Source organism: Strix aluco, chromosome 3, assembly GCF_031877795.1.
Source record: "Strix aluco isolate bStrAlu1 chromosome 3, bStrAlu1.hap1, whole genome shotgun sequence".
In the NCBI taxonomy this organism is placed as follows: domain Eukaryota; kingdom Metazoa; phylum Chordata; class Aves; order Strigiformes; family Strigidae; genus Strix; species Strix aluco.
This window is the reverse complement of record NC_133933.1, coordinates 38,029,180-38,046,651: the sequence shown is the minus strand read 5'-3', so window position 1 is coordinate 38,046,651 and position 17,472 is coordinate 38,029,180. Positions and strand designations below refer to the sequence as shown.

At 33.4% G+C, this 17,472-nt stretch overlaps 1 protein-coding gene across 1 annotated transcript in view; it reads left to right on the top strand.

Moving 5' to 3' along the window:
• Positions 1 to 458: 458 nt before the first annotated feature.
• Positions 459 to 17,472, top strand: part of DNAH8 (dynein axonemal heavy chain 8) — a 151,476-nt gene continuing 134,462 nt past the window's right edge. The window contains exons 1-13 of the mRNA XM_074820651.1: positions 459 to 746; positions 1,365 to 1,499; positions 4,447 to 4,531; positions 5,372 to 5,520; positions 6,877 to 7,066; positions 7,470 to 7,633; positions 8,565 to 8,741; positions 9,061 to 9,174; positions 11,609 to 11,716; positions 13,453 to 13,554; positions 15,106 to 15,252; positions 16,187 to 16,384; positions 16,945 to 17,021. Coding sequence (XP_074676752.1) covers positions 459 to 746; positions 1,365 to 1,499; positions 4,447 to 4,531; positions 5,372 to 5,520; positions 6,877 to 7,066; positions 7,470 to 7,633; positions 8,565 to 8,741; positions 9,061 to 9,174; positions 11,609 to 11,716; positions 13,453 to 13,554; positions 15,106 to 15,252; positions 16,187 to 16,384; positions 16,945 to 17,021 — 1,934 coding nt within the window. The remainder of the gene's footprint in view (positions 747 to 1,364; positions 1,500 to 4,446; positions 4,532 to 5,371; positions 5,521 to 6,876; positions 7,067 to 7,469; positions 7,634 to 8,564; positions 8,742 to 9,060; positions 9,175 to 11,608; positions 11,717 to 13,452; positions 13,555 to 15,105; positions 15,253 to 16,186; positions 16,385 to 16,944; positions 17,022 to 17,472) is intronic.

The following is a 17,472-nucleotide window of genomic DNA, read 5'->3' as shown; positions in this document are numbered from 1 at the left end:
GCAAGTCTTTTTGTAAGCTCAGTTGCTGAATATGCATATATATTTTGCAAACTAAAATTTAAACAAATCATTTATATTCGAAACTATTTCTATTTCTCAGTAATCAGGTATTCAGTGGAAGTATTAATATTTTAAAATTTTATTTGTTATAGAAAGATGTTCATAAAATGTAAGTGTATGGTAAATTTTTTTAAAAAATCTTCCTATAATCATCTTTAACTTAACATTTATAACCTATTTTAAAATGTATATAAATGTTTGTTATCTTAAGAACTTGAAGAGAACTTGATGAGACTATTAAATTTGTATACCTGGGAAGTCAGATTTGGGATGCTCTCACTTTTTCTTATTCCCTACCTTGCTCTTCCTTCCTATCTTCTTGAAAAGGAAGACTTGAAAAATTGGAATTATTATACATGCTTTTTTTTTTTTTCCCCTCCCAAATTTCAGATGTCAGAATGGAGAGGGTACAAAAAAATAATAAAGAAAGATTAAACACTGGAGAAGATGCTGGGCCCAGTCTTGCTATCGCGAATAGTGCTGGGCATAATCTCACTGCAGAGAGTTCTGTGCCTGCTCTTGTTACACCAGAAGATGCTGTAGCCAGATCTATTCGCCATACTCTACAAATAGCAAGCTTTTCTTCTTCCCAAGAGTCTTTTTCTCTTGCAAGCCAAAGGTTGTCTAGGTTTTGCCGGAGCACTAGTGGAGTTCTGTCCTTCCAAGAAGTTTGGAAAGAAAAACAGGTTTAGTATTCAACTTCAGGTCTTGTAATAGGTTTCTGGTTATTTTATTTTCCTTTTTTTTTTTTTTTCTTTCCTCTTTGTTTATACTCAGTTCTTTTATTAAATTATCCTTGGTAGGAAGTGAATCTTTGTTTTTAATGATTGCAGTATTTTAAGATTTTATTTTAAAGTAATAGAGGAAGGAAGAAGGAGATATTAGGTGAATAATTTACACTGAAGCAAAGCTGTACCCGGCTTGGTTCCTGCAAACCTTTACCCACTCAAGATACTTCAGTTTTAAATTGATGTTGTGACCTTTTTGTATTAATATAATAATTGAAATATTGATTGTGAAAAAAACCCGGTTCATATGGCCACATATAACACAATCTAGCTGTAGTATATTTAATGTTTGCTTTTCCTTGACGTCTTCTCAGAGTTGACCTTACATTTTATAATAATTCTTAACAATTTGTTCTTCTCTTAGTCTCTGAAAATTTAGACATTTTTAAAGAGTAGGGCAGTTGTGTAGTTTTATACAAGACAGTAGATTTCAGCATTAGTTTCAAATTAAGTAGCGGGTCATTTTTGCGATCTCTTTGTATATATTTAGTTTGAAAGACACGTTTAATGTTTTAGGCTCGATACAAAGAAGCAAGAGAATATCGAAGAACGAAAGTTGATGCTTCATATAACTACATATTTGAAGTTCTCAGTGTCAGGCTAGGTTTAGATTTAACAACTGTGGAAGAAATGATTTTGGATGCTCCATCGGTGAGTCTGTTGTGTATGTTTATTGTTTTGAATTTTTAGTCAAAATATGTAGCAGATTGCCCTTTTGATATGAAATGTTACCCATCATTTAGATTGTTTCTGCCAGAAAATGTGATTAATAAGGCACACCACTCATCTAAAACGATACCTGACTAAATCATTCAGCTTATTTGCAAATCTGCCAGGAAACTATTCCCAGGGTTTTTGACTGTGGCTTTTTCATCTTTCTTACCTCAAAGAAAATATAATTACTGCTGTTATTTTGACCCAAGGAGTTCTTGTCACATCCACCAGGTCTAAGTTTCATCCATCGCAGCCTGACACTATTATATTCTAAAGATGATAGTTTTTATTTGTTAAGCAAGTCCTTACTGAAATGCTAAAGATTCTGCAAAATATGTGCAACTTCATAGGAACAGTTTGAAAATTAAGTGTTATTTAGTAATAAGAAGGAAGATTACTCCTGCACCATTTAATTAATGTAATTACATGTGGAAAGACACATTAAATAATTTTCAGTTTTGAGTGCTTTATTTATTTTTGAACGCTTAAAAGATGGGATAGTGGGTTTGTAAAGTGAGTAGATCCCAAACCTGTGGAACTTCTGAAAGCTCAGTCATTCTTTGTGTGCCTGTAGTGTTGTGTCTTTCACAGTGTTTCAAAGTGCTTGAACAAACAGGAGCAACCAGCTGAACTCTTCTTTTAGTAGAGTATCAAAACTCAGTATGGCTGTGTGTGAAAAGATATGACCCTTGTCTTCTCTGAATGCATGATGTTATTTTTGTCTGTTAGATTTCACTTAGCATTCAAAATTCAGCCAGATATTGGCTCATCTGGTCAAACAAATTGCTAGAACTTGAGCTGTTCACTTACAAGCCAAATTTAGTCCCAATCCAAATGTGGTTTGTTGTTTGTTTACTGATACTTATATATCATAAAATGTACTTAAACAGTCCTGGGTTTTCTTATGCTTACACAACATATAGGTGCTTTAAGTGTTGTCAATCCTTTTTTTACAGTTTCTAAATGGTATATAGTTTTAGGTCATGCCAACTTTGTGTAAAACTGCTGTTCTACACTGAGTTTGATTAATTAAGACAATTGAGAACCTTTGGGTTCTTAAAACTTTTTTTAGTTTGGTTTGGGTGTTTTTTGGTTTTTTTTTGCTGTCACCAGGATTATCTGAAAACTTTTACGGTTGGAAATTTTCCAGTTTCCAGTTTTAGTTTATTCATAAACTGTTTAGGCTGCTGGTGCTGTGTCAATGTTGTCCTTTAAGAAATTGTCAGTTAGTAAACTCCCATATACATATCATGTCTTTGACCTCTGTGAGATGAGTTTTACCCTTTAAAGCATTAGCCTGTGTGTGTATTCACGCAGGGAGTGTAGCACATGGACTTGAACCAAACTATTTGTGGAAGCAAGAGCCACAGTGATAGCTCATGTTTTACCTCCTGTGTAAAATCCTACAAGCCCAAAAGTTACTGTTCGCCTTTCTCTTCCTCTTAGGTTGGAGTGCTTTTTGTAGTAGTGAAGCTTTTTCTGATTTTTTTGTCATTGCCCTTTCAGTACTTTACCAATTTTTCTTTCACTATTTTGGGGGGGATTTTTTCTGTCTTTTTCTCAGTTTTAACCCTGTTATTCACTAGTGCCTAATAACCAAAGTGAAAGTGCAACATGCATTTCTAGAGCTGTCTTGCTTTTACTTCTTTTATTTTCACACATGTTGTCTTCTCAAAAGAATGGGTTTAAATTCTGTCCACCTGGGTGTCACTCATTATCCTATCACTGTTCTGATTCAGATTTTAGATTTGTTTATCTTAGGGAAAAAATCATGCTCATAAGAAATATACCACATCTAGAGGTGTATGCTTTGTGCTTGAACAGGTGATGCATCTCCAGACATACTTACTAGCTAAATTTCTGACTTTTTTGATGGGGAGGAGATGGGACGTCTCACTACCAAGGTTGAGCCCTTCAGCTGGACAGTTTGGATACCCAGCCACATCTTGTTCAGTTAGTCGTCCTTGCAGATAACTACAGAGACTGTGAAAGAAGCTGGGTTTTGACTAGATCAGTACTTTCTGATGTCCTCTAAACCTTTTTTTCAGTGCTTTTCAGAGCTTTGTTCACTTCCTGCTAAATCACATATTCTGGTTTTACCACAAACACATTGCCTAAGGCAGCTTGAAAATTTGGATTTTGGAAACCCTAGCTATAATTTCATGCAAGTTCTTCAGAATGATAATCCATACACATACAGTGTTTGTTTCAAAGCTTTTCATCCTTACTATCCAAAGCACCTTGTATAACATGACAAAATCAAAATGGCCATCTAGAGACCTGCAGTGTTTTAGGGTGGCCAGTTTATGGACAGGTATCTAATTATGGGGCAGCATGGTCTCCCTCAGATCTCATTGTCCTTCCAGAGGTCAGCAAAATCTTTGTCTTCATGATAAGGTTTTGGAGCCAATGTGGCCAATTGATATCTCCAGAGTAAAATCCTCACGTGTCATGTTACTCCTCTTTTACAAATTAATCTTTTACATTTAGGGGTAGAGTAGCAATAGCAGGGTATGTCAAGTCATGCAAATCTGCTGTGTGTGTTTCTAAGTCTTTTATGACCAGTTACTTCCAGTTGATGCTTTAGACTTACAGATCTCTGTGGGTGACAGAATATTCTCCAGTGTCTCTGCATTACTGGACAAGACCATAAACATTTGATATACAGTTATCAGGAGCTAGGACACCTGTGTCTGCAGGTTCGGTACTTGAAGGCAATATTTGAAATATCTATTATGCTGTTTTGTAACTCCTCACAATATCTGAGGATAAACATTACATGCCACCAAAACTTTAAACAGTGGCATGGTCAGAATATTTTTGCATGTCTTAAAGGCACCTAAAGATATTTTGAGTAACAAGTATTCACTTTTTGATTTAACAGTTGGAAGCCTTTGATTCTTTTTTTGCCAAGGGAGGAAGCAAAACATTGAAACTTTTCTATCAAGAGGGAGAAGCACCAGGAATAGGTACATTTTTAGCAATATTAATACAGGCAGATGTAATAGTGCCTTCTATTGTTAATTTTGTTTAAAGTTTCCCAGAATAAAACCTGGTTTTACTTGTTCATAATTTTGCAGTCTTTTGCTATAAGGACCGAAAATTCATATTTTAAACGCTTGCTTCAAGTCAAATTGTTTAGAAAAATTTCAGTCAATTTTAGTCATTCTTGGAACGAAGGCTATAAAAAAGATAAGTTCTTCTGAAATCTTAAATTGGTTGTAACTTTTTCTTACAGGAGTTACACCCCAGTTTATTAGAAAGTACTTTCATAGAACCTGTCTGAATTTGCATTTATTATTAATATTTGAATTTTTTTAGTTTTCACATGCTTGGTAGATAATTAGAATTTAACATCTAAAATCCCTAATAATTATTTATATGAAGAATATATTACCTATTTATATGAAATGGTCAAATTCCATAGGATTATATCCACAGAGGACCTGAGGGTATCTCACATTCTCTATTTTCTCACTTAGGCATGACATCTTGTTTGATAGGCTGTATGCAAATAAAGTACCTCAGTCACCAGCAAATTAACCCAAAATGAATGACCTGAGCAAATTCCCTTTTCAGTGCAGTATGAAGCACCAAAACTGCTTTATAAGACATATGTTATATATTTGGTGTAGACTTTTAATTGTGTAGTTAATTACAGCCATGAATTCTGCTGGTTTTGACTCTCTTACACACAAAAGGTGAAAATAAGTTATTTCTATGTTGAATTTTATTTCACTATATCAATTTTAAGCATTTTATAATACCCTTACTTTTAAAAATAGTGACACCTATGCAATTCATTTCAGAATGTGGTCGGACGATTCCAGGAGTTGTAAAAGGAAGTAAAATCATGCAATTGTATGTGGACAATACACCAGACAAATTCGTAGGACTATGCTTATTTTTTGTTCGTTGTAAGAATGACAGCCCTATAAATGCAAAGACTATACATGAGGTATCCTCTCATATGTTTAAAAAACTAAAAAATTTAAAAGTAGCTATTTTTGTTTCACTAGTTCTTTCACTATTGTCAAATAACTAAAGTTAATGGTAACTGTGTTTTTGAATGTTAAGCTATATCATGCCCTTTGCTCTCCTTTTTGGATAGACAATGAATAGCTGTACTACTTCAGCAAATACTCAAGTTATCTTGTGAATTCAGTGTCTTACAGAAGTCTTGTTAAAGAAGTCAGCTTTACATTAATTCCTCATTCTCCTTGCTGTTTTTGATGAGGTTAAAGCCACTAAGTACATTTATAGATGTGATCAAAATCTCTAAACGAGGACTCACTGAGAAAGCTTTATTGCAGATACCAGGAGAGGAAAAGTTTATTTATACCTTTCCTTTCTCTTTTATGTGTCTCTGAATGTGTGAAATACACGTTTAACCCATGTAAATTATGTAGCGTGAGTTTTTCTGCTTTACAAGACAAATTCTTAGATAAGTGCGGACTTGATTCTCATCTATCGCTACGTATCTTAATAGTTTGGCAGTACTCAAGGGACTTTAAATTGATAAGAATCAGTCCTATATATGTATCTTCTAATTAATATGATTCTTCAGACAGAAAATCAATTATTAATTTTTATACTTTATATTGTATATTTAAAGTGGTTTATTCCTTTTGAGAGCTGAGAAGGTGAAGGGGGAAAAGCACTATTAGAAGATACAAGAGCTGTATTTATCAAGAGTCTCAATATTGGTCATAAATATTACTTTTGCATTAAATTCCTTCCTGAAGTGATGAGAAAATGAAATTTATGTTCTAGGAAGTTTGTTACATGAAGTATTTTCTGATTTGGAGGACATTTAAAGTATTGGAATATTAAAAATAGTCAGAACCTGTAAAGTTTATTTTTGGAGGGTAGACAAAAATTTCATCTGATCCAAAGTAATATACATTCAGTCAGATAATAGCTTCTAATATAATTTCAGATATGGACATTCAGAGCATTTTTGCTACTTGCATTTCATTACTTAGTACCTAATTGTAGATGGGGACATTTAGAATATTTTTAATTGCTCTGTACTGTTTAAAAATTTCCAGACTTCCTGTATGATAGGGAAAAAAATATAACCTGTTAGCCTTTTAAAACTGTATTAAAACATTACTGACTTCCCTTTTTTATTGAAAACAGTATCTTATGGTCATGTTGTATGTATCAGTATTTTGCTAAGATTTTGTCTCCTTAAATTAAAGTTTTCATTGGCAAATTGGAGTGCCTTTATAAAAAAAAAATACACTGATTTTATAATCCTGTTTCCAGTCTAAGTTACTGCATTACTAACAACCATTCTGTTACAATGCAGGATATATTCTTTGGTGTTTTGGATGCCACTGAAGGACTGCTACGTGGTGTTAGGAATATAATAGAAAAGATTTTTCTACCTGCTATCCTTGCAACAAATAATTGGGGTGCTTTAAGTCAGACCAAACAGAATACAAAAGACAAACAGAATTTTGTGGAAACAGTTAACAGATACCTTTCATTTTTAGAAGGTAAGCATTGCACTTAGGAAGCATCATACTAGAGGAATTCTACTTAAAAATTTACGTTTAGGCAGTAGCACATAGTTAAGGAACTTTTCACATTCTGCAAGGAAAAATAAAATGATCAAGTACTTGCATAATAAATACATGGGTAGATTATTTACTTAAGAAAATACTGGAGTGAGATGTAACTTTTGAGGAATATTGGATTTAAAATAAGAATTTTCTGCTTTATGTGAGTGCAGTAAAATGGCTATTATATTGAAACAACACTGATTGCAGATATATATTCCCAAATTAAAATTGCTTACACTGTAGAAATTATTTTTAGAGTCTTAACGGGTTCTATATTTTAATCGTGTTTTGTGTTTGGTGTTTTTTTGTTTTTTTGTTTTTTTGTTTTTTTTTATAGGGGCTATAATAAGCATTGAAGGAACTGTTGAGTTGAAAAAAATAGATTACATTAATTTTTCTAAACTCCAGTCCTTTGAGAAAATAACTGCAGCAGCTAATAATCCTGACATGGTTCACCAGCTAGAAGAAGTACTTATGATATGGTATAGACAAATTGAACAGGTAAATTGTTGTTTTAACATATCAATCCAGCAGGAATATGGATAGATATTTATAAAGGATATATGAGACTTGCCTGAAGTTATCTGAAGGCTTCAGCTGCATCTCCACCTGAGTAAGAGAAGTGCTTCATTTCTATGCACAACTGAAGTTAAATAGGTAGTGCTTATCCCTAGGAACTTACAGTCTAGCAAGAATAAGAGTTTCTGAACAGTTAATACACAAACAGTAAGGAGAGGACAGAAGCGTGGAGAGGTAATAACACTGGTGAGGACCACATATATACACAGTTAGGTATACTCTATACATTACCTGTTAAGTTTCTGCTGGCAGTCATGGTATGAGATACTACTCTTGGAAAGGACCAGGCCCAGTAGGGCTTTTTTTATCCTGTGTAAATCTTACACGGTAAGGTCTCAGTTATCACAGAAATTAGTGTGTGAGACTTTCACAATAAAGTACGGAACCCTTTGTAAAAATACAGAATCTGTGTAGACTGAGACATACTCTAGTTATAAGGGCATACTATCTTTAGTGTGTTTAATTAACAGGAATAAAAATTCAAAAGATGTGTAAAAAGAGCTGACTGCATGTTTATCAACATACAAATGAGTACATTTATGACTTTACATCTGATATTTAATGTTTTTATTAAAACAGATCTTCAAGTTTTTTTCAAATGAAGTTACATTTGCTGCATTTCAATCCATAGATTTCAATTTAAAAAATATGGGTATATACAGAGATTCACCCAGTTTATGACAGCAGTTGAACTCATGTACTAGTTGCCTTCATTTTCATACGTCAATAACTGCAAGCTTGTTCCTTTTTTAGTTAGTATCCTCAGAGTGATTCTTCTTCTTTATAATGATTTGTCTATTCTCTATAGTAAACTTTTTTTTTTTTTTTTTTTTTTTTTCCAAATTGGTTGCAGGTTCTGATTGAGAGTAAGCAGGTGAGGAAAGAAGCTGATGATTCAGGTCCACTGACTGAGCTAGAACACTGGAAATGCATGTCTGCTAAATTTAATTTTATTATTGAGCAAATCAAAGGACCAAACTGCAAAGCTGTCATTAATGTTCTGAATGTTGGACATTCTAAACTACTAAGGGTAATTTTTGTGTTTTTTACTGTAGTAGACAAAGCTTTGGTATTTATTTTGTCTTATTGCATCTAAGAGAGATTTCTTGAGGAGAATTAAGAGAGGAAAATTTAGATATGGTGCTGGTGTGCTTAAAATATTAAGAGAAAGAACAAGCTGTTTTTAGAGATACAGACAAAAATTATCATAAATGAAACTAGCTTTTAATGCCTGCTTTGACAATGCATTTTAAAAATAATTTACCAAGGTTTACTTCTGGCAAATCAGTGCAAGCTAAAGAAATAGTTCACTATGCATGAAGTTTTCCACAGTTCTGTTTTCCTTCTAGATGTGGCAAGAGTTAGATGCTAGAATCACAGATGCAGCAAATGAATCGAAAGATAATGTGAAATACTTACGCACACTTGAAAATGTTTGTCAGCCACTTTACAACTATGATTTTGTAAGTATGCCTTTCATCAGTATATGTAAATACCTAAACTATGTTTAAAGAATGTCCAGGGCAAAAGAAATCTTCTTTGTATTTTCTTGAAAGTAGTATTTTCTAATTTACTTTTCTATTTTTCTGATTTTTCTTCTAAATACCTTTCAAGCTAAATGTTAAAGAATTACTTTATTCTATATTACATAGAATGTATTTTAAAATATGTATTTTATCAATAAACATAAATACATATGATTGCCTAGTAAGTCAGTCCTGCTGCCAACATTATTTTTAAAATTAGCTAAAACAGGTACATATTTTATAATACAAGAATCTCAAAATATGTCTTTCATTGAAAATTCCATGTATTAATGAATAATCACACAGCTGTAACCAAAATACCAAAATTTCAGTTATATAGAGAATAATGAAACGTAATGAAGTCCTAAATGTGTAAATTAATATTTTGATACTGAAAATGGTATTAGCTGATTCTACTTGCAGAAGTACGAGCTAGTCAGAATTTAAATAATTGGTTGTCCTTGTAGACTAGTGAGTCCTAGTTCAAGGTAACAGTTATTAAGTTTAATATTAATTACTAATTATTATAGCAGGTATATGTTTCTAATGGCTGTTGCAGAATAAGTTGAAAGGAGGAAATACCCTAGGAAAAATTGCTTGTTCTGCTTTGGATTTTAGTCCTCCTTGTTTTGGTCCTACCTGCCTCCTGTCCTCTGTCAGGAGGTGTTGCATTTCTTCTTAACTGCTGGCTGCTTAGGATCCTACTTCAACGTTTTAACTGAGGGGAAGCAAAAGTTCTGTGATAATACATGGCATAGGACCGATACTGCATGGAATAGTAGAAGAGAGGAGTATGATAAACTGTTACTAAAATGCTGTTTGTCTTCAAATCTCCAGATTATCACTAGAGGGTGCCAGGTACCAGGCCATAATGATGAGCTGCTTCATGGAGAAGTTTATCTTAAACAGACAGACATTTGTGGGTGGAAACCCATTAAAGAGTTCATCATTTTACTAATGCAGGATAGTTAACTATAATTCTTTGTTTAATCTGGAACAATTTGGATAAATCTGAATTTTTGTGTCATTTCTTGTAACAGTGTTCCAGAGGTCAAGATAATTTAGGTAGGATTTTCTATGGTATGCAGTTTAAAAATGACATATACCATGTTTTTAAAAAGAACTACATTCTGAATTGAGTTGAATTTAATATCTGATATTGAAAAGTGTTTAAAATATTAGTGGATTAGGAATGGAGTACATGCAGATTTAATATATTTAGTGTGTGCATAAAATATGGCATTTAGTGTATGCAGTATCACACATTTGTAGCTGAAGTGGGTTATTATATGAAAATTTTGACTGAGTGTTTAACTTGGTGCTTTGAATAAGAGAAATCTCTATACAGTCCAGTATTCAGGAGTTTATTTTTTGTCAAGGATTAAAAAAGAAAACTGGTAGACTCAGAATCTCCTGATTCCATTCTGGGGGGGGGTGGGGGTGGGGGGGATGGGAGAGTGATGAAAGCATGTGGATACTGAGGACTATGTTTATATCATATAGCCTTTCTTTCACACTCTTCTGCCAAATGCAGATGCCTGCTATGCCTATCCACAGTATTAGTGTGTTTACTTTGAGTTTGAAGCCCAGAGTTGATTAATTCCAGGAGCTTGGCTGTTGAGGGTTGACAGTCGAAATTACTTTTTCTTGATATGCAGAATTGCAACTCTGATAAGTCATTGATAATGTTAATGAATTATCGTTTTTTACCTTTTTTTTTCTTTTTTTCCAAAATACTTTGGAAGTGATTGAATTGCAGAACACTTGTAATACCATGGTTTGATTTTAATGATCTGAACATTGATTTCATTAAAGATGAAAGATTTAGATGTTTCATATGATTATTGAATGAATTAGGCACTCATTAATGAGATTAACATTGTGACAATTATTTCATGAGTTTTGGGAAATGTCTGAATGAAATATTTTGTGTAATGATTGTAATCACAATGTAATTGCAGAGAATATTTAACAGCTGTACTTGAAGGAAAACAAAAGCATTAATCACAGACAGCCACTGTCAGCTGCCAGAATACTTCCTTTGGTGCCAAAAAAATGCAACCTGTACTTTTCAAATCAGTGTTCAATTTTGATCATCAAAGTAGCATATTAAAAATATTCATATTAATATCTTTAATCTGATTTCTCACAAAATCATCTAAGAATTGTATTGGTTTTATTAGTTGAGGTTTAAAAATTTATTGAGCGTGATTAACTTTTTTTGTCATAAGAAACCTTTTGTAAGATGCCATAGCATTTTGAAGATTGGTTCATGTAATTTAGGGAAAAATGTAATTTAGAAGTTGTCAATAGAATGGAAATATAGTTGCTAAGAATAGAAAGTAAAATTTTCTCAAAACTCTTCTTTAAGGTATCAATGACACATGGAATACCAAACTTGATAAATGCTATACGGATGATTCACAGTGTTTCTAAATATTACAATACTTCTGAGAGAATGACATCATTGTTTATAAAGGTAACTATATTAAGTATAATATTAATTATAAAAAATTATGTGATTTTTCAGGAAAAAAACCCCTCATTTTGTTTAAATCAGTAGGACATTTGTTTAAAATGGTAATAAATAGTGGGTGTCTCCACAGGAAAGGAAGTCTGTTAATCAGGGGAGGATTGAATTTGGATTAGAAACTTGTTTTCTGGAGGAAACTTTGTTGTTATTCTTGGTTCAGCAGAATTAATTTTTTTTCTTCTTGATTAATCTCCTGATCTGAATTAATCTGCACGGTTGTTTCTTAAGTCACTGAATCCGCAAAGATCTTGTATGCCAGCCTTGAAGACCTGATTAAGCAGATGGCTGTCAGTCTGACTAGGCTATTTCTCCAAAAGGTGCGAAAGACAAAAGATGTCTGTTTTCAGAAGCAAATCATACTTCAAAAGTTAATTGAATCTCAGGTCATAATCTTTGCCACCTTAAAATGAAAATTAAGACCAGCTAGGTAGTCATACCAATGTCTTTTGCAGATTCCAGGTATTCACTGCAGGAAAATATGCTTTTTGTAATGGTTTTAGAAGAAAGAAATCCTTTATAACTAAAATACACACATCCAATAAGTATACATGGGGAAATTCATAATAGACCCTTTTTTTTTTTTTTTTAACACCTCTGGTTTTAGTGTAAGGTTTTGTTACAACTCAATTTGAACTAGGGTATTAAGAAATACATGCTTTTTTGAGGCTATATTTATCCATGGCTGGGACTGCTTTCCATACATCAGATGTTAGGTATGGATTATGCAGCGATGTTATGTTGCCTGTTATGTAAGGGGTTTTTTTATATGATGTTTATGTACTGACACTTGATAATGGCTATTATTTAATGGTCTAAGGGATTGAGCATTTCACTACAGGGGCTAATAACAAACTGGTTACATGAAGCTGTACTAAAAAATAGCAAGGAAAAAGCTTTACTCTAATTCAGTGTCTTAAGGTCCCCCTTAGTATTTGCTTCCATTTAAAGATCATCAGAGGTGACACTGGAGGTCCTATCTACAACTTCACCAGTCATTGTATTACAGTGTGAGGCTGCCTTTGGTGTGGCAGTTTTCAATCTTTATTCAGTAAGGGATTCTTAAGACATGCTTACAATAATGTGTCAGGAGAACTGTTTTGAATTGTTCACTTTATTTAATACATAAAAAAGATTATCTACCTGTAGCTTTTCTCTGTGATGTGTTTTCTATATCTGCATTCAGTCCTGTACTCCTCTCTCTCCTTCTGTCATTACAAACTTTGGATTTTTGTGGTTGACAAGTAGAAGAATATTCTCTCCTTTTCATAGATGGGAGACCAAGGTAAAGACATACTGCTAGGATAGAGAATTCTTTAATGGCAGCTTTTAAATAAGGATGCACACACTACGAAGTGTAAATATTTAACTCTAACTATTCTTTACTTATGTTGTCATAACTTCTTTGTTCTTGAGTTATGGTTGATGACATTCTGTGTTTATACATATGTATTACTGGACTTATAGTACTTACAAATGCTTCTCTGGGAGTGTTTTAAGACTTTTTATAGGGTGTTTGTCATGTGTATTACATATATTATTTAGCCACCATTATTCCCACAGCTGAAATTTATCCAAACTCTGATAGTACTAATATATGCATTTGGGAATTTTGATAGCTTTTGCAAAACAGTCACATTTCCTTATAAGCTTGAGACCTACTTGTTTTCATTTGTCTGTGCTAGGTTACAAATCAAATGGTCACAGCATGTAGAGCATATATTACAGATGGTGGCTTGTCTAGTGTCTGGGAACAGGAGACATCAACAGTCATTGGAAAAATTCAGGTTTGTATTTTGGTATCTTATTATTTACGTATGAAACCTACTGATTACCTATTGATATTCACAAGGAAGTCCATTATCAATATGTATCAAGTACTTCACACCTCTTTACTGTTTTTTTTCATGATGCTTTGATTTTTTTTCCATTTTTTAGCCCACTGCCATTTGTTGAAATTAGAATGGGCTCATCTTTATCAGGGTGCTCCATCACTGACCTTGGAATTGACATCTTCATCATATGTGCGATCAAGGAATTTTGTCATCCTGCATAATCCACATTCTTCCCTCTCAAGGGTATCTGATACAGTACAGCTTCCTCTACCATGGGGAACCTGGTATTTGAATAACCTCCCACTTTATTACAGTAGCTTCTTCCAATACCAAATTTCCTTGGCATGCCATGAAAGTTCAGTGCTGAGTCTTCCTCTTCCACAGCTGATGGTGACTTATTAAGAACAAATTAAACACATGCAATATGCCATGGCAAAATACATCCAGCTGTGGGGTTGCGGGTTGCCAATACTGACTTCATTTCTACCCTTTCCTTTATCAGACTTCAGCTACTGACTTCCTATCTCACCCAGAAAGGCAGAGGATTTCATAGTCCTGTAAAAATTAGGTCTAGAGGTACAAAAGAAAATCTGTTGAATGTATCTCTCCTGACCTGACAGGATGATATAATTCTAATAATTCATCTGTTTCATTGAGATCATCTTGTGACTGTTCTATAGCTGGTAAGCACTCATTATTCTATGAGAGAAATACAAGCCCAATTTCTAATCATGGTGATCAGTCTTATATCTGGTATCTGTATATTCTTGAAGATCTGAACATTCCTTTCAATGAGGACCTTTTTTAATTTCCTGTAATTCATAGCCAATTGTTATATATACCTATATTCAGACAGCCTGGTGACTGCCAGTATATTGTGATAAAATCTGCTTTCTGTTTTCCAAGAACTGGCAGAAAATTTTGTATTCCAATGATTATAGACTTCACCAGTCATTATTTTTACATCTGTTAAGGTCTTAGTATTTTAAGTAAATAATCGACTGAGAAAGATGGATTATTCTGCAATCTCACTTTAACTCAGATTTGTCAACACATATTAATTTGTATAACCAATTTCCTTTAAGTCCCCTGGGAGTTCCAAATGGACTACCCTGTTATGCCAAATTCTATCCTTATCTAGAGGACAGTCTGACCATTCTTAATTAAGCTAATGGCTTTTCTTAATATTCAACTGTCTCCTTTAGAGCAGGGGTCATCACCTGCTCTTCGCTGGCCTCTAAACCACTCTTTACTTAACAAGAACTAAAACTTTCTTGTTCTTTTTTTGGTGACTCATTTCCCGGTGTTGTCTTTTACTGTACTGTACTGTTGCAAACATATGCTACACATACTGAAAGAAAACCACTGTACCTAAGTCATTACTGCCTGTTGACTGAAACTGGATTCAGTGAAGATTGATCACTTTGGAATGACAGTAGGTTTGTTCTCCAGTCTCTCGCCCATAAACATAGCATAATGAATATAGTATTTATTCCTTTTTAGGGCTGCATGTTTCTATTGAAAAAATATCAGAAATGCTTTCATGAAACAAAGCAAGAGATTTTGGAAACTCTAGGAGAGAAGACATTTGAAGTATCAGAAATGTACATTTTTGGAAAATCTGAAGCTTTTTGTAGGAGATTAGAAAAAGTGAGTATACTGTGTGCTGTTATTATCTGCAGAGAAGAAGGGCTTCTCCAAAGAACAGCTTACAAAGTGGACGCTTGTCAACAAACATGCTCTTAATCATCCTGTGAAGGAATTTGTAACTCGTTATTGAGAGAAATTAGGCGCCTCCACAGACTAAGTCATCCCAGTACTTTAGAAAATTACCTCCCAATGTCCTTCTGAAATTGTTGATTTTTCTCTGTTTGCATGGAGAGAAATGATCTAATTGATCTAGACTTAGATCATTTTTTTAGGAGGTTTAAAATTATGTTAAAATTAAGACACCTGTGCTTTTTTGAATGGTATCCTAAGGTATTAAAACCTCCTGTTACTGTCAAACACAGTTCAGATGATTCTACTGCTTGGTGTGGTCTTAACATTTAGCTTGCTGACCCAATGAAATGATTTAAAATTAGCATTTATAGAGTTTGCATGGAAAAGATAAGAGGTGCTCCTTGGTGCAGAATAAGGTCAGACAAGGGATAAGAGGATAATAGGGCAGTCATCACAGGGTAGGAATTCTGTAAGTCTTCGATGTTTTTCCTTATCATGCAGTATATATACTAATTGGTATGGTTGGGTTTTTTATTCTGTGAAATCTCTTTGTGTCATCAGTATGTGTTTGTTATTTTTTAACTTTTTTTTCCATATTACCCTATTGAATCTAAAAAAGAAACTCTCTACCATAAAAAAAATGAAGATGATTTTACTTTGTATGGGGTTATGGTGAGAACTGATGCTGAAAACTGAATTAACTGTGCTCAGTTGAAGATAGCTGACTTGAAGCTCAGAAGCAACACATTTCTGAATGAAGTAGTTAGAGAAGTAGCTATTGTTTTATTTTACTCAGGTTTTAGTTTGCAGAGGAAGTAACAAATACTTTGTTATGAGCATGAATATAATGTTTATATTTCAGATTACAGAGATGATAACTGTAGTACAAACTTTTTGTGCACTGAGTCTGTCTACCATCGAAGGGATAGATATTATGGCAGTAAAATTCAAAACTATTTACCAAAATATTCAAAAAACCCAACATGACATCCTTGATCCACGAAAAACAGAATTTGATGTGGATTTTGTGAACTTCATGGCAAATATTGAAGGTTTAGAGGTAAATAATATTGCTACCTATAACTTGGGGAAGAATCTCATCACTACTTGCTCAGTATCTCTCTGAATGTCAGTGAGACTTTGGACTGTGAATAGGCTACATTGTCCTTTTTCCAAAGAGCATAGAGTTTGTGTTTGTCTGGAGGGAGGCTTTTTCCATTCTTTCTCCTCCTTCCAAAGGAAGCTGTAAAATATATCTTACAGTCCTCACTGAAGATCAGTCCCTCTGCAGCCAAAATGACAAAAATTATGAGACCTGAGAGAATGATCTACATGGAGGTGGTTTATTAACCTGGAGACATGTGGTTAGATTTTGGGCAGAACAAAGCTGCAACTGGTTTCAATACATGATTTGATTCTTTGCTAAAATTGCATGGCATTTTAAGGGATTACTTGACCAATGCTAGCTATTTATTGATTATATTAAGCATAGACCAGTGAAGGCTGCTATTCTGTGCTTTAAGCGGTAATAATTTCTAATGCTACTATGTTAAGAAATTGTCAGACATCAAAATACTATTATATGACTAGAAAAACTATATTAAATTATATATTCTTTAGATACAGATACAGACATTTATGCGTACCTGTTTTGGGAGAATTTTGTCTTCACAGCATGCACTTCAGTTACTTCAAAGGTATTGGCAATTACATTTTAAAATACTTCAAAGTAACTTCAAATTACTGATTAGCACAATTTAAATAACACCTAATTTTAGAGCATAGGGCCTAATCAAGAATTTTTCATTCTTGGTGTCCTGAACCATGTAATCATCATAAAAGATATATTTTAGCTTTCTTACATGAACCAATATATTCTCCTGTTTCTTAATTCCATTACAGTTTATTTTGTATATAAAAGAGGATACTAAAAGAACAACCTTAAAAAAACACAATAGCAACAATAACAGCAAAAACCACCAGGGCACAACTCTTCAGCTTGCTTAAAATTGTACAAAGCAGATCCAGAAGCATTTCATAAATTTGTGCTTCTTTCATTTTACATAATGTTCATGTACCCCAAAATAAATTAAAAAAAAAGAATGATTTGTGTCTTAGAAATGTAATTTTGCATACTCATTTTTAATA